This window comes from Canis lupus, chromosome 31 (assembly GCF_048164855.1).
Source record: "Canis lupus baileyi chromosome 31, mCanLup2.hap1, whole genome shotgun sequence".
In the NCBI taxonomy this organism is placed as follows: Eukaryota; Metazoa; Chordata; class Mammalia; order Carnivora; family Canidae; genus Canis; species Canis lupus.
The window spans coordinates 2,461,973-2,482,609 of NC_132868.1; the positions used below are offsets into that span (position 1 = coordinate 2,461,973).

Below are 20,637 nucleotides of genomic sequence, written 5' to 3' on the forward strand. Positions count from 1 at the left end.
GGACATCACACAGGACTCAGTTGCCCTTGAGAAACTTGCTAAAGAGTCGTATTGCTGGTCTACCTGCAGCTGGATTTGTTACGTTTCTTCACTTCTCCTCTCCTATAGATCTTGCTCATGCATACAAACATGCTCCTTCCTCTCTTCTTTTTCATTTTTTTCCCCATGCTTTATCACTTGGCATTTCAACATTATTTTATAACTCCTTGGAGGAAAAAGTTGCTCTGAAATTATCCACAGTTTTTACTGAGCTTTTCTTGGCTTCTGATTCTGCTTCTGAGAGGTTATGGGACCAACTGTGTAGTCCTGATATCAACACTTGAGTATTAATGTTTATGGAGGATAACTCTCTTCCCAGCTGATGAGGATCTGCATCAATAGGAAGGGACTTGAGAAAAAAAAAAAAAGAAGGGACTTCAGACAGGTCAGAAATAAACTGTCTTGTCTACTCTATCACAGAGGTTTGGTTGTCACATTCCACATGCCTCCTTTCATCTTTGTCTAACCGGGTGGACAACATTACCTGGTTCCTCATAAGAATCAGACTGTGACAGGGCAACAGGTAAAGGGGGGGGGACTGGTGAGACTTTTTTATTCTTAATAAGAATAAGGAATAAGGAATTCTCTATTTTCAATAAAGAGTAAAGATCAAGCTTCTATGAATAAGATGGATTGGGATATTTAAAATGAAATTGGCCTGTGTAGAATAAGGAAAATAGAAGCTAAAACAAACAACATAAAACACTGTGAGCATAAAGGTAAGACTGTAGAAACTCTACCTTCCTATGAAGAGAATCTGCCTCTATGCAGTGAGACTGTTTCCGCCATAATTTTACATAGGAAACAAACAAACATACATGACAAGGAAGGAATAGAAATTTAAAAAGAAAAGAAAGTTTTAAAAGGATTTCTGATATGATTTAAAAAAGAAAATGCAATGAAAACTGCAATATTTGTATTGAAGTATGCAAGAAAATGAAGTTACAGAGGAATTGATCTGAAAATAACAGAAAAAATATATCCATAACATAAGGAATCACAAAATAAACAAATTTAGATGCAAAAGCACAGTTGAAAGCAGGGCAGTGATAGGAACATTCCCTGGGTTTCAGTAATTCTTGGAGCAGAGAGCAGTACGAGAGCCCCTCCACACAGGTTATTCAGAGCTGGATTTTGCTTCGGCTTCAATGATGGATTCGCTGCATTCTTCAGGATACAATTCCAAGAATGATATGTAGCCTTTTGCTGTCACGGTGCCAAGCTTGCAAGCAAAACCAGAACACCCAAAACTCCCTGTGTGTAATTGTTTCTGTCCTTCACAAAGAAAGTACTAGATTTTGCAGATGAAGTCAAATGTATACATTACACTTATGAAAAATGAAGAAATTCTCCTACCAATCCTGGGAAAAAATTTTGTTTTTCATCAGAATATGGAATGCTCCTTGGCAAGATCAGTAAGAAAACAAAACAAAAGCACAACAGTATGTGGGGAAATTAGGTTGTTTCAAGATCTTTTCCCCCTTTCCCCATCCAGATAAATTTATTTATAGAAAGGCCTGCTTTGTGTGTTTGTAAAGTTTGTCTTTTTTTTTTTTTTAAGATTTTATTTATTCATTCATTCATGAGAGACACAGAGGGAGAGGCAGAGACACAGGCAGAGGGAGAAACAGGTTCCCTGCGGGAAGCCCGATGTGGGACTCGATCCCAGGACCCCCTGCCCGGGAGCAGACGCTGAAAGCAGACGCTCAACTGCTGAACCACCCAGGTGCCCCAGTAAAGGTTGTCTTTTCTTCTCCCCACTTAGATACTTGGAGAAAAAACGACTTTGCTTTCCCCGGTTTTTCTTTGTGTCAGACCCGGCACTCCTGGAGATTCTGGGGCAGGCATCAGACACACACACGATACAAGCCCATCTGGTGAATGTGTTTGACAACATCAAAACTGTCAAGTTCCACGAAAAGGTTTGCCTGATTCTAACTGCTGGCCAGCAGTTGCCATCTCTTACTCCTGCATTGTCTTTATGAAGTAGTTCTCAGGTGTTTACAAAGGTTTACTTTCCCTGTCTGTTCACTGGCAGCCAGTGATTAAAAAAATGCTTCTGGGCCCATTTTGCATTCAGGATTGTGTGATTTCTTAATATCTAAAGTGTAAACTTGAATAACAAATAGTTTAAAGATGATTAGGAATGCATCGTCAGTGGCATTCATGGCTTTGCGTGCCAAGTTAGCTGTTTAGAAATTTGACAAACCAAAGAAACCAGTTGTTCAGGAAAGAGTGCCTTCACTCATCAGAATTGCCTCTATGACTTGATTGTTGGAGTCAAGTGTCAGAAGTTTCTGGCATGATCGTCTTCCCTGTTTCTCATCATGCTTGATCAAAACCTTTTTTTTTAAATGCCTCCAACAAATTTCTAGACTTGTGGACTTGTTGGGGACCCAAGAGAAGCCCATTCCATGCGGGGATGCCTCCATTTGCACAGCTGCCAGGAGCTGCTGCCCAATTCAACCCTTGAGCCAGTTCCCTGAGAGTGACCCTTCTATTTGAGTGTGTTCAGTCGTCCCCCAGGGCTTCCTGTAGACCCTGAGTGCTGTTCATGTATTCATCGGAGCATGCGGTCTGCACTTGTTGAGCAACTGCCATGTGCCCCATGGCGTGCGTGACACAAGAACACCACCCCTCAGGGGACCATGCTCTGGTGGGGGTCTGTCTAGAGTGCAGTCGGTGCAGTAGTGGACCTCTGCGTCACAAGCAGTCAAAAGCCAGGGATTTATAAGTTCCCGCCCCTGGGTATGTGCCAGGTGTGGTGCTAGTCCTGGTTCCAAGGAAGACTTTATCATGATCCATACTGAAGTCATTTTTTTAAATTTTAAAAAAAATTTTTTAAATTTATGATAGTCAGAGAGAGAGAGAGAGAGAGAGAGAGAGGCAGAGACACAGGCAGAGGGAGAAGCAGGCTCCATGCACCGGGAGCCCGATGTGGGATTCGATCCCGGGTCTCCAGGATTGCGCCCTGGGCCAAAGGCAGGCGCCAAACCGCTGCGCCACCCAGGGATCCCCTGAAGTCATTTTTTTAATGCAGCACAGCATTCATCTGAAATTTGACAATTAAAGTTGATAATTACTGATTTGCTGTGCTTGTATTATGCATGAAGCACATGGAGATGCTGTCAGGGAAGGCTTCAGGCACAGAACATGGTCCTTGAACTGATGTTTTGAAGCTAGGTGGAACACAGCCAGGCAGGTGGAGAAGTGGGGCACGCTCAGAAGGAAGAGAGGCACCAGGGTCTCAAGATGTGGGCAGCCGGTTGTCAGTAGTGTGGGTGGGGGATGTTGATTTGCTAGGGTTGCTCTAGATTGACAGCAGAAATTCATTCTCTCACGGTTCTGGAGGCTGGAAGTCTGAACTAAGGTGTTGGCAAGGTTGGGTCCTACTGAAGGAGAATTTATTTCATACTTCTCTCTGAGGTTCTGGGGCAGTTGGCAACTGGGGATATTGCTTGGCTTATACACGTGTGACTTTGATATCTGCTTTTGTCTTCATATGTTCTTCCTGTGTGTCTAAATTGCCTTCTTATAAAGACACCAGTTTCTGGATTAGGGTCCATCTTCATCTTAATGACATCTACAAAGACCCTGTTTCCAAGTAAGGTCCCATTCACAGGTCCTGGGGCTTAAGACTGCAAAATGTATTTTGGGGCTATGCATTTAATAGGCAGTGGTGAGCATAGGGAAAAGGGGGAGAAGGAGACATGTGCCAGATTCCAAAAGGCCAAGTACATCACGCTACAGAATTCTACTTTGCTCTGAATGTGACAGAAGGTATGGGAGGTTTTTACACAGGGAAGTGACCTGATTTGTGTCTCAGAAAGATTCTCTGGCTCAGTATTGGAGGAAGACTAGAAGGAGGGGGCATGGAAATCAGTGTCAGAAGTGATTGCACAGTCAGGATGGAAAAGGCTGAGCTGCTACAACAAAGCTCTGACAAAGGAGGATGGATAGAGGTGAAGGGAGGACAGTACAGACTTTGTGGTTTAAAATCACCGTTTCTTTTCTTTTTCTTTTTTTTTTTTTAAAGATTTTATTTATTCATGAGAGAGACACAGAGGCAGAGACACAGGCAGAGGGAGAAACAGGCTCATTTTGGGGAGCTTAATGTGAGACTTGATACCCCAGGAACATGACCTGAGCCGAAGGCTCAATCACTGAGCCACCCAGGCATCCCTAAAATAATTGTTTCTTGTAGATACCCTGGATGTGTGCATTATAAAAGTGATTGAATTACAGGAATTTCTCACTGATGTTTTTGCTCAAATCCTTCTGCACTAGGATTTCATGTTCTAGAGTGAAGCATCTCACTGTCTCATTGTGCCATGAGGATAAATTAAACCTCATTTTTAGCCACTGTTCATAGCAATTACTTAAAATAAATAGCATTGCTTTTTTGGCCATTTGTTCTTACCATAATGTTTCTGCAACCAGGGGCAGGTCCTGTTTTTGTGGGTCCTAACTCTTGTAAAATTGTAAATATAAATTTATATTCAGGACTTGGAAAGGGACCATGTAAGTGACAGGCTGTGGAACTTCAGTCTTAGCAGAAGATAGACCGTGTCTATCTATAACTAAGAGGGGTTCATTAATACAGTCCTACATTGGAGCCCAAGGGACCAATATTCCACTTACAAAAGAACAATAGTGGCAACAAGCATTTGTATTTAGTCGATAGTTTGCTTTATTTTATTTACTTGTCACGAACAGCCTGTGAAGTGAGTAGGGAAGCAGGACAGGCATGGTGTTTAATTGACTAGTTAGAAGCAGGAAATTTAGTCTCAGATGTGTCCTCCACCATTGTGTGGTTAATGAATGGCAAAGCACCATTTGAACCTGTATTTAGTAGGTAGTGTGCTATTCTCATGAGGCCATGCTGCATGGAAACTGAGGTGAGAGGACCAGATGAGGAGCTGGGCTTGAGTTAGAAAATGTTATGTGCCACCAGGAGCTCCTGTAAGGAGCACAGCATTTACTACAGAATTGGACTTGCCTGGTAAGGTGTTTGCATTGATCATAGTGACCTGGTCATTACTCATGTCATCTTGGTAAGCTTGTGATGTGGATGACAGGCTCTTATAATATCCCATTTCATTTGGGGAAACAAGACTTTTTCTTGATCATCACCTTTGTATTGAGTACTTGTCTTAGAAAACAAGCTTTCCCCCCTCAAGTATAGACTATTTGGAATTGATTTAGTATTTTAGTATTCCCTTTTAGATTTCATGGGCAACTTCTTTATGTGAGTTTGAAATTGATTTTATATCATATTTTGCCTTTTATTTTATAATCTATAGCTTAACTTCCTTTGGGATGGATAACATTGACAAGAGGGCAGTGGAGGAATTCATTCTTTATGTGAATATGCCTGTTTTTTTTGGCTTCTGCCATAGATCTATGATCGCATTCTGTCAATCTCCTCTCGAGAGGGTGAGACTATTGAATTGGATAAACCTGTGATGGCAGAGGGTAACGTGGAAATTTGGCTTAATTCTCTCTTGGAGGAGTCTCAGTCCTCATTACATCTTGTGATTCGCCAGGCAGCTGCAAATATTCAAGAAACAGGTTTCCAGCTGATTGAATTTCTTTCTTCCTTCCCTGCTCAGGTCAGTGTATTGAAATTGGAAAGTATTTTCTACAAAATAGCCATTTTAGATCTCATACATTGTCTGTTGTAAGCTACACAACTGGCTATAATTTAAGTCTGGACCAGAATTAGGATTTTCATAAGGATTTCTTACTATAGACATGCTTAAAGGTTTCAGCTACAGATAATTTGGTTATATACATACACATATATACATATATATGTAACCAAATAGTGTGTGTGTGTGTGCGTATATATATATGTGTGTGTGTGTGTTTTATATATATATGTTTTCTTTATATTTTCTTTAACTTAAAAGGTTCTTTTTCCTGCTGAATCCCTTTACTAAATAAATCATAAAAAAGTACAGAGTGTATGCTTTGCCAGAGGATGAGAAATATATTTTAGCATTAGGATACAGAAAGTGATGTTTTCTTAGCCATTATGATCAATAAAAGATTTTGTGAGTATCTACCAGGTGTAAATCTTGTGTTTGAGGAAAACAGGTTGAAGACATATTCTTTCCCTTCCAGTAACTTAAAGTCTATCTAACACAGAAACATGTCTTTAACAGTAAATGATTTAATATTACAAGGGAAAAATTGTGGACACATGTTGTATGTAGGTACAGTATGAGTAGAATTTCTATAGGTTTCCAAATAATGAACCAAGTTGATGTAATCAAGGATGGCCTTAAATTTGCATAATAATCACAATTATTTACTGTATTGTAATTTCTATTTAAATAAATTAATATGCCATACACATTATAAAGCCTTTTTTGTTTCCATAAGGTTGGATTATTGGGAATTCAAATGATATGGACACGGGATTCAGAAGAAGCCCTCAGAAATGCCAAATATGATAAAAAAATCATGCAGAAAACCAATCAGTCTTTTCTGGAGCTATTGAACACATTGATAGGCATCACAACAAAAGATCTGAGTTCCATGGAACGGGTCAAATATGAGACTTTGATTACTATTCATGTGCACCAAAGGGATATCTTCGATGACCTGGTAAATGCTTTATAAATGCTATGGCATATATAGAAGAGCAAATACTAGGTACTATCTGTGTTTACCCACTGGAATTGGATTGAGTGAATTCAAAGAAAAGATTAGATTGAGGCAGAGTCATCTTCATGATGAGACATTGTCAGATTTTCTTTTTCAGTTTTTAACTGAGATTTCAGTCACTTTTTGATGATTTCTGCTAAGATGTTATTGAGCAATTAGACCTTATCTTTAAAATTCTTTATGTGATCATTTTTAACACCAAGCTGCCATGTAGTATCTTGAAAAAGCTTTCATTTGTCTTGTGCACCTGTTAGTTAGTAGTTAAGGATTACCAGTTTCTTGTTAGAGAAAAATAAATAACACTGCTAGTGGAGTGGCTTTGTGCTTTTCCAAAGGCTTTTGATAAATCCCTATCTTTAACTTGTTTTGCTACATTTTATGTCATTGACTGCAAATGGCCTTTCCTAATATGGGTTGGTGACATTCAGGTGTCATGCAGATTTTTGCCTGTAAAGAGGGAACAGAGTTTAGAGGCTATAGAAAACAGAAAGTATGAAAAGAAATGAAATTTGTCCTCTACTCTAAAATAGAATATTAGATAAGAGGCAAGAAGCTCTTATTTTCATAATAATTTGCTGGATCGTGTCTTACCCCATTATGTAAAAAAGATCATAAAAGATTGGTTCTGATGTGCTGGGAAGAAGAGCAGCTCTTTCAGGCCACTGAGGTCTAATCTCCTCTCTTAACAGTTAAGCACACTGTTTGCCTCTCTAAGAAATAAAGGGCTCCAGATAATTTTAGATTTATTATTTGTCAAAGAAAATTGATGAAAAGAGCTTAAAATTTTGGTTAAAAATTTCAGGCAAAAAGCATTGCTGGGCAATAACCTGCCATTTAGATGTTAGACATTTTGGCCTGCTGCAAATCTTAAGGAAAAATAATGAATGGATTAAAAAGACCCCAAAGTGTATTTTGTCATAATCATAAGAGATGCCTTTTTCCTAATGAGAGTGTTTCATCTGTCTTTGTATGCCAAAATATGTTTTTCGTAGATTGTACTTTTTATGATTAGGGCTGGGGCATTTAAGGGTGCAACCTGAGAAGTGACTTATCTTACTATTAAAATATGTGCTGCTCTTTAAATTGGTGGGCACAATTAGGAATTTCTCTTGAATTTTTCTATTCCTGTATCTTCTAAAGTGTCCCTTCTGTGATCAGTAGATGAATGGATTGGATGGTGATGTAGTTGACATCACTGAACCAGTTGGGTAGTCTCTGAGTTCCATTTGCATCCCATTATAATCTACATAAATGCTAATGTGCATATTTAATGAGTGGTTCTCATCTCAGCTTTAACCTATATCTTTTGCATTTCAGTGTCACATGCATATCAAGAGCCCTACAGACTTTGAGTGGCTGAAACAGTGCAGATTTTATTTTAACGAAGATTCTGACAAGATGATGATTCACATCACAGATGTAGCTTTCATATACCAGAATGAATTTCTAGGCTGCACTGACAGGCTTGTCATAACTCCACTCACAGACAGGTGATGGAGGGGTTCTGTGATTCCACAACCTCTCTCCCTCTGGCCCCTCCCCAACATTTTTATTCTCTTGAGTTACTCAGGGGATTTCTGCATAATGTCTCTTTAGGGTTTAGAGGCTCTTTTATGCCAAAGTCTTTGAAATTCAGTATTTTTAGCTTTACACATGGGTCTCTGCTTGGAATTTGGGATTGTGACTAAAATGCTTTACTTCCTCTGTTTTCAGTCATAGAGAGGTGAAGTTTCAGTGACCGCAATGGACATCAAATGGGCAAGAAAAGGAATTGATTGCCATGTGTCAATAGGTGCAAATCACCGTTGGCCTTTGAGGGCTGCTTTGGGGACCATGGCACCTGCTTTTATTAGAGACACTTAAGATGATTTTTTAGCAGGAAAGAAATTGAATATCTATACAGGTGAAAAGTGATGGGGAGCACGTTGGCCTGGACATCTGGTGCTCTTAATTTTCCTGTCTGTTATACAGTAACTGTGCTAGCCAGAAGTGCCTTGCACCTTCCCGAGACTCAGTTTCCTCATCTGTAAGATGAACGAGGCTGTCTCCAATAGCCCTCCCACGGCTCATAGTCTGTAATTCTCTTAGTCCCTTGTAAACTTTTTGGCATCAGCTAATTGTGTATATGCTCTGTTCAGGGAGGCACTGAATACTTATTTTGACAAAATGGCTGAGTGTTAAAATCAGTATTTGGCTTAAGTAGAAGCTGAAGCTGAATATCATCCATTTTCTTGAAATGAAACTCTGGGCTATTGGATTAAAAGTGTTATCAGACAAAACATAAAGATTTGACACAATAACCCCATTAATCCTGTGCTGCTTGATTGCTCCTTCTACTCACTCATGATGCTAAATGAAATGCTTTCACTAGAGAGACTTTATTGTCACTTTCCTCCTCTTCATCGTCTTTCTAGTCCTTATGCCTGGATTGAAGATGATTTATTTTGGGTGCCTTGGACCTCCTTTTGAAAGTGTTTCTCTTTGTTTTGACATGGAGAGGTGGATAATCATAAAATGTGACAAATTCCTTGAAATACTTGTGGCTCAGGCAGTCCATTTACACCTTCTGTCCTCTCAGACCCCCAGCACTCCCCTCTCTCCTTTGCTAGTGAAGACCACATTTCCTGTTTGGTGGGGAAGGTGCGCTCTCAGTCTCCACTCATGGGTCTGCTAAAGTGCCTGCCCTGGTTTAGTCGGCTCTCCGGACGGATGGTCTGTGCTGCCCCCCTCCAAAGCCACATCTCCACCCACAGTGGTTTCCTCTCTGGGAACATCATCAGTTTCTACTTCTGGCTGGATCATTCTCATCAACTTACAAAGCTACTGTAATTGCTACCAGAAAGAAAATCCTATGGCGAACCCTCCGTTTTTGTTTTTTTTTTTTTCCATTTCTGCGATCCCATTAGAACTCCTCAAAAGCACCTATTCTTCTTCACCCATTTTATTTTTAATTCACTCTAGTTAGGCTCTGTATTAGTTTTCTATTGACCCCATAACAGATCACCACAAGTTTGGAAGGTCAAAGAACACGAATGGTTTTACAGTCTGTGTGTTAGAAGTCTGACACCCGTCTTCTTGGGCCAACATCAGGTGTCAACGGGGTTCTCCTGGAGTCCCTGAGGCAGAAACCCCTCCTGTTGTTGGCAGAATTGCTTTCTTGGCAGTGCAGGGCCTGCAGCTAGTTTTCTTGCTGACTGTAAGCCCAGGGCTGTTCCCTGTCCTCCATCTTCACAGCAGCAGCAGTGGGTTGCAACCCCCGCCCCCCGTCTTAGGTCCTGTGTCTGACCCAGTTTTCTGCCTCCCTCTTCCCCTCTGAAGGACTTGTGAGATTACATTGGGCTCAACAGGTAATCCAAGGCATTTGACATTATAGCTGCAAAGTCCCATTAGTCATTTGAGGAAACCTATTTGCAGGTTTCAGGGATGAGAACGTGGATCTCTCGGGGGGCTGTTATGCTGCCTCTCACACTGTCTCCCCTCTCTGAGACAGTGCCACGCAGGTTTTCATGCTGCTCAGTGCACTAGTCATTTCTCATTCTCATCTCTCCTGGCCCATCAGAGAGCCCAGGTTTGCACAGGGGAGCATACTCTTCTTTTTGATCCACTTTCTTTACAAAGCTTCAGGACACCACACTCTCCTGACCTTTTGTACTCTTCCTGTTGTCCTTTTGTACTCCTACTTCTGGTTCCTCTTTATCTTCCTGGTCTAAACAGAGGACCACTAGGACTCTTGTCCATCTATACTCACTGCTCAGGTGATCTCATGTGGCTTTAGGTGTCATCTATATGTAGACCCCCCCAGTCTGCCCCCAACCAGGGCTTTCCCCCAGAACTCCAGACACAAACACCTGCGTAAGGTGTTTTCTTGGACACACACAGGGAATTTGCACTTACTGTGTTTGATCATTCCCCACCAACCTGCCTTCCTGTAGTCTTCCCCATCTTAACGAGTGGTGATTCCATCCTTCATTTGCTCAAGCCAAAATCCTTGGAACATCCTTGATGCCTTCCTGTTTTTCTCTTGCTTCATCATCCCATCTACTGTCAAGTTTGCTCAGCACCATTTTCAGAATTCATCTAGGATGTGACCACTTTTCACCTCTTTGCTGTTGTCATACTGGTCCGAGCCACCATAATCTCTAGCCTAGATTATTACAATGGTCTTTTAACCAGGCTCCCTACACTTGTCATTGCCCCCTATAGTCTATCTTCAGTTCAGTTATGTTCTGTCATCATAAAAAGATAACAAAGAGATTGTCTCAGTCCCCCCACTATCTTTGCATCTCACCCAAAATAAGCACCAGTATCCTCAACAGTGACCTGCACGATCTGACTCCAGCTATTTTTCTGTTTCTTTTTCCTCATTTCACTCTAGCCACTTGCTCCTTGGCTGTTCCTTGGACAGCACACTCTTGCTTCAGGGCCCTTGCATTTGCTGTCCCCTTGACCTGAACTCTTTTTCCCTTCAGCACAGGCATAGCTAGCTTGCTTCCTCACTTCCTTCCAGGCTCTGCTTAAATGTCATCTCAGAGGGGTCTTCATACCTGCCACATGAAGCAGTGATCCCCACTTCCCTAGCCCTCCCAACCAGCTTTATTATTTCTGTGCCCTATTTTTAAATAACTTGTTTCCTTCCTTTAGGATGTCAGCTAAAGCACTGCCGTGGACTTCCCATGATGTGATATATTTACTGCTCCTTGAATAGTGCTGTCACATTATAGGTGCTAAATAAGAATTTTCGGAATGAATGAAAGAAATGTTTATTTTCAGAGTCACATCTTTGTGGTGAAAAATTTAAATAGTACGGAAGGACATACAGTTGAAAGTATAAGAGTCAATTTTTCCTCCTGTTTTTAAAAAACAACAAGCAACTTATTCCCTTTCCTTCTAGAAATTTCTATTGCTTGTACGTCAAAATTCTTTTTAATTTTTACATATGGGTATCAGGTTCTACAAACTTCTCTGCAGCTAAATTCTTTCACTATGTTCATTGTCTTGTCCATCTTTCTTTATCAAAAAAACTTGAGAACATTAAAAGCAAAGTAGGTGTAAGTATATAAATAGAAGTGATTCCAAAGTTTGTCTTGGCCTGTCTCCCCCTAAACGTTCATTTGCTTATTTTTCTTTATCTTGATCATGGGAGAATTGATTCACTATTTTTTTTCTGTCAGTCACTGGGATTCCATTGCAAGATTTGTTGCCCTTTTACAGAAGAATTCCTCACTAAAATTAATACTTACAAACATCAAAGACCAGAGGCATTGACATCTTGTCAGTCTTTTGCTGATTGCCCTGTGGAAATTCAACAACATTGGTAGCTTTAGGCTCTGGGAAGCTTGGCATCAGGTGGATGGAGCTGCCGATATTCCGGATGATAAAATAGTTGTCCTAATTAACTAAAAACATATGGCATCATTCTCTGAAAGCTCATGGTGTTTTTCATGACCAGTCCTTCCTCTCTGCAAAAGCGGACAAGACAGGAGTCATTCTTACTACACTGTCACTCAGGCAGAGGGCAGAAGAGGTCAAAGGCTGGTAGAAGCTTCTCATCAGCTTAGTAAGAAATGTAGATGGGTCTAAACAATATGCACATTTCTCTTCCATGAGTCACACTTGAATATTGATCGCTGGATGCTGCCCTCAATAGCTGGATAGTCTTGGCCAAGATACCTAATCTCTCTGATTCTCTCCTTTTGGAATACCCAGGGCCTGGAACCCAGTAAATGTTAGTCATTATTATCGTTGCTATGATTGTGGTTTTTCTTACTCATCAATAACACATTCTTAATCAATGTTTCCTTTTGTTTCTCCTTAAGTATGTTCATAATCAGAGTCTATAACTAAACCAAAGAAAAGAAACAAAAGAAAAATAAGTTCATGATGTGTGTACCATCATTGCCTTAGGAGGTTTTTTGTTTGTTTTTGCTTTAGTTTTAACATTTTAGAATTAATACTGTTTAGGAATAGTAGCTGAAAGCACTGCTGGTTTACATGTGATGAAGTACATGTAGGGTGCTGGGAATGTTGGTGATGGATTTGGTTATATTGAATGCGATAATAAGACCTGCGTCATGGGGCTGGTCATTGTTGGTTTAGCAGGATGGTCACATTCTACATTTCTCTCTCTCTTTTTTTTCTTGAATCTCTTGGTATGATAGACAAGAAGGAATACATTTTTATTTTATTTCATTTATTTTTTAAGTAGGCTGCATGCCCAATTTTGGGCTTGAACTCACATTCCTGAGATCAGGAGTGGCATGCTCTACCTACTGAGCCAGCCAGGCACCCCCCACATTGTGCATGTCTTACTCCAGTAGCTGTTGGGATGCGAGAAGACTGTATGGCTGGACTGGCACAAGACATTTATTTAATAAGCATTCATAGGGTATAAGTGGCTAGGGTTTAGGCAGGAAGTTGGATGATCATGGAACCCAATGTGTGATCTTACAATCCTGAGATCATGACACAGTTCCTAAGAACAGAGACCTTATGGCAGTCTGGTGCAGAAATAAAGCTGCACAACAGCCACTAAATCACATGGCTGATTTAGTCCAAACCCTATTCCTGAATGATGACATTTTTAAAATTGGCAAAGATTTCTCTGAAAAGCAAGTCCGAGAGGAGTCTGGGTGCCAGCAAAGCAAATGGGCTGAAGCCACACCCAGGGGAGAAAGGAAGCGATAAAGCACCTGGCTTGCCCACTTAGTTTTCATGTAAATAGGATGATTTCTTTAAGGCAACTTAAAAACTTGCTCTTGCTTCAGTTCAAATATAAACCCAGTTGTAAGGAGGGTTTGCAAGACAGAATAGCTGGGTGGCAGGGTTCCCAGAGATGTTTTCCTTAACCCTGGCAGGGTGGACATGTTCTAGAGCCGAGCAGCATGAGGGCTTGCAGTTGGATGGGAAAGCTCAATCGATTCTCGGCTCTTCCACCACAATCCCAAGAAAAGTAATTCCATCTCTGTGAGCCTTTCCCCTTGTCTATAAAATGGGAAAAACACCAGTAGCTTCCCTGCAAGGTTCCCTGAGCTTACGTGAGATACTGTAGGTGGAGCACATCACACTAACTGTTATTACAGAGACTGCTCTGCCAGGGATAACAGAAGTACAAGGTGAGAAATAAAACCTTGAATTAAAAAGCAAAAATCAAAGTGAGCTTAGGTGTCCTCCTGAGTACACCTACATTATTTTCTCCATATCCAGGCTCTGTATACATTCAGGGCCAAGTCATTGATTAGCCTGTATTTTAAGGAACCCACTTCCAATAAAATACAGATTCTAGAGGATCTCCAGTAGGTGTACTTGCTGTTTATTTCCACCCTTCACGATGGACAATTGCTTTATATCCTCTGAAATTTTTTCATGTCCAGATGAATGCTTTATATAGTTTAGCCATAAGAAATCCCTAAACTGCATCACTTATAGATTACCTCCTTTGACAACTCAAGTGACGCTGGGGAATCGAGTAATTTATTAGCGAGTTATCAGGTTAGTTTTTCCTTCCCAGGCACTTTTGTATTTTCTTACCAAAGTCTTTTATTCATTAATATCATGCAGTAAGGACAGTAGAAGGTATGTGTAGGTATAGTATATGCTCCTAGAAATAGATTGAAGACATGATTATTTAGCAATGTGTGATTCAAATCTCATGTGATCTTCAAATTATTGACTCTTAGATTCAAAAGAGGATTAGTATTTTTTAAAAAAATTATTTGAGGCAGGGAGGGGCAGAGGGAGAGAGTGAGAGAAAATCCCAAGCAGACTCTGTGATGATCGTGGAGCCTGATGTGTGATCTTACAACCCTAAGATCATGTCCTGAGCCGAAACCAAGAGTCAGATGCTTAACTGACTGTGCCACTGAGACACTCCAAAAGGGGATTATTCTAATGGTTCCAAATCTTTCCATAGTATACTATTCTTTAAAGATTGGTAGGTTTTTATGAAAAGGTTGCCAAATAGGTTTTGGAAATGCTGTGTACTATTTTTTCATACGTGGAGAATCTCATTGTACATTCTCCTGAGAAAGCTCACTGAACCTTTTTAACAATTTTCAAACTTACTTGGCCATAGACCATCTCCTCTTTTTCCTTTACACATGTTAATATCCATAAGGGAAGCATAGCTTAAGGGTGCAGTTTGCAAAATGTTTTGTAGGGACAATGGCTTGAACTTCCCATTTAAAAATCTTGTGCAGGTTTCATTTTACTGTGATGTCTCAGAAGTGTCTTCTGGGTGCTGGTGGTATGGTTCTAGTGATGTCTCTATTTCTCAAGGTGTTACATCACATTGGCTCAAGCTCTGGGAATGAGCATGGGAGGAGCTCCCGCTGGACCTGCAGGGACAGGGAAAACAGAAACTACTAAAGATATGGGACGATGTCTTGGAAAATATGTCGTGGTTTTCAATTGTTCTGACCAGATGGATTTCCGAGGACTTGGACGGATTTTTAAAGGTGAGGGTTATAGTTTTTATTTGATGAAAAATTTAAGCTAAGATGGAATGTCTTAAGATTTATTTTTCAACAATTGGCTACATTTTAGTGTCGTTTTTCAACTTCAGACAACTTTTTGGAAAACCTGCATCTTACCAATGTTTGGGGGGATCAAATGTCACCATCACCTGCTTTGTAATGTTCCTTTATCCCTGCAGGTTGGCTATTTACAGATGAAGTACCACATTGTGAATTATTTTGGGGGCATTTTGTGCATCATCTATTTGTTCAAGTTTATTTTTGAACTGACTTATCTCTGGCTTGTCTTGGCAGCTGCAAAATGCCCTTTTCCTTGGCTTTTTGAAATGATATACTAAATGGATTTTCTATTAAATTTCCCTTCGAAGGACTGGCACAGTCTGGATCCTGGGGTTGTTTTGATGAATTTAACCGTATTGATTTGCCAGTTCTGTCAGTGGCAGCCCAGCAAATTTCCATTATTCTGACATGTAAAAAGGAGCGGAAAAAGTCTTTTATTTTTACCGACGGAGATAATGTGACTATGAACCCTGAATTTGGACTTTTCCTGACCATGGTAAGGAACCAGAAGAAGAGCTGCTGAATTTCAGCCTTCTTATTGCAGCTTTCATGCATTTCCCTTGTAGGGCGCTTCTTTTTCATGAATGGAAATTGGGATGGTAGTTTTAACTACTGTGTGAAAGCCTTTGGTGTTAAACAAAGCTCATATTAATAACTTGTGATGTACTCTCTCCAGTTAAAAGGAGAGTGAGGTATGTAAATGAGTTGTCTGGTTGTCAGCCTGGATTTGTTGCGTGTACATAATGAATCTTTCTTTTACTGTCACACTGATGTGAGTAAGTCACCCCATGACCATGTCATTCATCTGTGGGTTTGTTTGCTGTGTAGAATCCTGGCTATGCTGGGCGGCAGGAGCTCCCCGAAAACCTGAAGATTAATTTCCGCTCTGTGGCCATGATGGTGCCTGACCGACAGATTATCATAAGGGTGAAGTTGGCCAGTTGTGGCTTCACTGACAATGTTGTTTTGGCCAGGAAGTTTTTCACCCTCTACAAGCTGTGTGAGGAACAGCTTTCTAAGCAGGTGTGATGTTCTGAAAGTCTTTCTGAACTTACATATATACTTAGTTTTTCTATTTGGTGAAATGTGCTCATTTTGAAACATTGTAGACTGGGGCTGCTGGCAGGCTACCTTCCTGATACAAAGTAGAAAGTTATATCATTACAAAATTAATTTTATGTGGATAGTTTTTAAAGTGTATTTAAGTAAATTAATTTTTGCCACATAGAAATGAAATAAGTACTTCCTGAACTGACTTAAGAGCCAAAGAATTATAAATATTAATATTTGTTCTTTCTCCCACTTGTATGTTAATCATAGTATGTGTTGTGCGTCCTCAGAGTTTTCAGGAACCTCTCAATCATTGCTCTTCTCACTTCTAAGCTTCCTCATATATTGGGCCATGCCTTGCTAATAGTCTGTTATATCTATTGTAAGTTTTTAAAATTTTATTTATTTTATTTTGTAATCTAAATTCAATTAACATATAGTGTATTACTAGCTTCAGAGATAGAGTTCAGTGATTCATCTATCATAACTTTTATTGTAACTTCTATGCTAGTTTCCTGTACTATTTAGAGTAGCAGGTTCTGAAATCATGCAGTTTTGCAGTTAAGAGGTATGAAATTCATCATATATTACTTTTGCATTAGTTTTCTGTTGCTATATGACATAGTACCACAAATTTACTGGCTTAAAATAATACACAGTTTATTATTTCATGGTTTCTGTGGGTCAAGAGTCCTGGTACATCGTGGCTGGGTCCTCTGCTCAGAGTGTAACAAGGCTTCAATGAAGTGTGGCTATGTGCTTGACCAGGGGAGGATTTACTTCTAAGCTCACTCAGGTTGTTGGCAGAATTCTGTTCTTGAGGTTGTAAGACTGAGGGATTTAGTTTCTTGCCGGCTGTCAGCTGGAGACGGCCATGGTCAGTTCCTGCAGGCTGCATGCTGTTCTTTGCTACATGGGATTCCACAACATGGCCACTTGCCTTCTCAACGTCAGCAAGTGAAAGAGATTCCAGCAGGATGAATGCAACAGTCTCGTATTAGGATTCTCCAGAGAAATAGGGCCAATAGGATATATGCATTTATATATATATGCTATAAAGAAATTTATTATAAGGGATTGGCTCACACAGTTATGTAGGTAGAGAAGTCCCATGATCTGTTGTCTGTGAGCTGAAAACCAGGAAAGATGGTGGTGTAGTTTGAAGGAATGACAGTATAGATTCTAGTCCAAGTCTGAAGGCCAGACAACTGGGAACATTGAGGACAGGAGAAGGTTGATATCCCAGTCCAGGAGTAGGGCAGAGTGAATGAATCCAACCTTCCTCTTCCTTTTTGTTTTATTCAGGTCCTCGCTGATTGGATGGTGCCCACCCACACTGGGGAGGGCCATCTTCTTGACTCTGTCCACCAGTTCAAATGCTAATCTCTTCCAGAAACTTCCTTTTAGAGACACATTCAAAATCATGTTTAATGAGGACCGAGGCATCCTGTGGCCCAAACTGACATATAAATTTACTATTACAAACCTTAAGTGATGTGACCACAGAATTACGTGGTCATACAATCACATGCGACCTGTTACCTTTGCTGTATTAGATTGATTAAATCATAGGTCCTACCACACTCAAGGGAAAACTATCATACAAAGACACAAACACCATGAGTTTGGATCATGCCACAGATCACTGGGACATAGAAATAAAAATTACTAAAAGCATATGCTAAATAACAATACATGCAATAAGCATAAAACTATAACACAAATAAAACCTCCTAACATATATAGAACATTTTGATCTGTCTTTCACTCTGGCCTCCATTCCAAACTTGTTTGACTCTAGATTATTTTTTATACCCCCAGCCTCAATTAAATTACATTCTCATCAAAAATATTCTTTGTTTCTTCTACTTATTGCAGCCTTTACTCACCCATTCTTCTTTTCCCCTCTATCAAAGAAGTATTTTTCCATGCTGTTTCCTGCATGCAGAAAATTGCCACATCACTGACTCCTGCCTTCTTCTTCTCTACTATTTCATTTCTATTTCCTTCACACCCACAGCCCTGCTCATGGGGTCATTGTCAGATGAAATGAGTCAACGTGTGCAAAACAGTTGGCCCGTGCTGATCTCTGGGTGAACATTCTGTGAATCTTACTTCATGCCCACAGATTTAACTGAGTCCAGTTCTGAGAAGTTTTCCTTAATTAATACCACACACCACTACTTTCACATCGTTGTTACTTTTTGGTGAGTTAGCTCACATTTTTATCATGTTACCTCTGTTAGAATTTAAACTCCTTGAAGACAGGAACTCAATCTGAATCTTTTTATGTGCTCCATCCTCCAAATGATGAGTATGAAGTGATGCATACTGCTTCAGTTACCTTAGCAGATAATTGTTTTTTTTTTAATCTGGTAAAACATATCTAACATTAAATTTACCATCTTAGCCATTTCCAAGTGTACAATTCAGTAGCGTTAAGTATATTCACAGTGCTATGAAACAGATTTCCATAACATTTTCCTCTTGCAAAACTGAACCTCCATACTCATTAAGCAGCAATTCCTCTCTTACTATTCCCCTCAGTCTCTGGTAACTACCATTCTACTTCTTGTTTCTATGCATTTTACTACTTTAGATACCTCATATAAGTGGGATCATATAGCATTTGTCTATTTTGATTGGCTTATTTTGCTTAGCATGAACCTCAAGGTTCATCCATGGTGTAGGATGTGACAGGGTTTGGTTCCTTTTTATGACTGAATGACATTCCATTGTATGTATATACCACATTTTGTTTTTCCATTCATCCATCCATGGGCATTTGAGATGCTTCCAAATGGCTATTTGGCTATTGTGAATACTGTTGCTGTGAACATGGGTGTGCAAATATGTCTTTGAGATCCTGCTTTCAGTTATTTGGCTATATACCCAGAAGTATGATTTCTGGATCATATAATAGTTCTATTTTCAATTTTTTGAGCAACTGCCATACTATTTTCTATAGTGGTTGGTTAATTTGGAGCACTAGGGTGGCTCAGTTTATTGACAGTCTGACTCTTGATTTCAGCTCAGGTCATGATCTCAGGGTTGTGGGATCGAGCCCTGTGTCAGGCTCTGCGCTCAACGTGGAGTCGGCTGGAGATATCTCTCTCCCTCTCCCTCTACCCGTCTCTCCGCTTGCAAGGTCTCTCTGTAAATAAATAAAATCTTTAAAAAATTTATAGCGGTTAGATAATTCATTTTTAATTTTTCACTTTATATGTGATTGAGGTTTTAAATATATATCAAGGGAATAACAAAGCTAAGGACTTGGCTTTCCGACATGTCCTTATTCTTCCCAGATCTATGTAATTCTAGAATATGGCTACTGTCTTCCTCCTTAATACATTTATCTTTTTACGTATCAGTATATAAATATATATACACCTGGTTCAGAATTTTAGCTTTAGATATATGAGGAAATTTTTCTTAGGATGACTGATTAAGAAGAGGCTCAAGGGGTGCGTATACTCCAAGAGGAAATTTATTCTTTTCTCCCTGTCGAGATATATTTATTAGTTCTGATCTAAGGGCTGAAATTAATGATCATACATGAGAGAACTCTTTTGGATATTCTTTCTTTTCTCCAAAATATATTGATAAAAATTTATTGCTTCACTAGCTGTGCAGTTTTTTCTAGAGGAAAATTAGCATTTATTCATTATTGTGAAAAGTTCTTTTGTCAACTTTGTAGTTTTCATGGGTAAGTTAATATTGAAAATAAGCCTGTTGTACCTCACATGCTTCAGGTGCATTATGATTTTGGTCTGCGGAACATTCTGTCAGTTTTGCGAACCCTAGGAGCGGCAAAAAGAGCCAACCCCACAGATACAGAATCAGTGATCGTCATGCGTGTTCTACGAGACATGAATCTTTCTAAACTGGTAAGATTCACAGATGGAAATGTTGCACCCACTTAATATCAGTTCAGCTAAGTAAGTGCAAATGAGATTTAGAAATATTTATTTAAAATACTCATTTAAAATGAATAATTATCAGCTAAAGTGTGGGAGAGCATAACTTTAAATGAGACTTCTTCAGAAGCTATTTTTGTGGTAATTCATATCTAGTCTAACATATGCCTATTTCCATAGGATTGAAATGGATTTTTAAAAATCCACATGCTAAGTTTCTGAATAACTTGAAATATTTTTGGGTTTTAGAGCTGAAATCTCACCTTCTTTAACGTCTCTAGAGTCTGGCAGGAAATTATATGTAAATTGAACAGTGTGTAATAATGTCACACTCATCCATTTCACAGTTGTTCGGGATCAGTGAATCTATGTACAGGGTGACAGAATGATATATTTTTTATTTTATTTATTTATTTATTTATTTATTT

General features: G+C 39.6%; 1 protein-coding gene across 1 annotated transcript in view; it reads left to right on the top strand.

Annotated features, from left to right (window-relative positions):
• Window positions 1-20,637, top strand: part of DNAH5 (dynein axonemal heavy chain 5) — a 297,391-nt gene that overhangs the window by 149,717 nt on the left and 127,037 nt on the right. Inside the window, exons 32-39 of the mRNA XM_072807314.1 lie at window positions 1,805-1,961; window positions 5,439-5,651; window positions 6,427-6,651; window positions 8,029-8,201; window positions 14,986-15,164; window positions 15,551-15,738; window positions 16,071-16,265; window positions 20,045-20,179. Coding sequence (XP_072663415.1) covers window positions 1,805-1,961; window positions 5,439-5,651; window positions 6,427-6,651; window positions 8,029-8,201; window positions 14,986-15,164; window positions 15,551-15,738; window positions 16,071-16,265; window positions 20,045-20,179 — 1,465 coding nt within the window. The remainder of the gene's footprint in view (window positions 1-1,804; window positions 1,962-5,438; window positions 5,652-6,426; window positions 6,652-8,028; window positions 8,202-14,985; window positions 15,165-15,550; window positions 15,739-16,070; window positions 16,266-20,044; window positions 20,180-20,637) is intronic.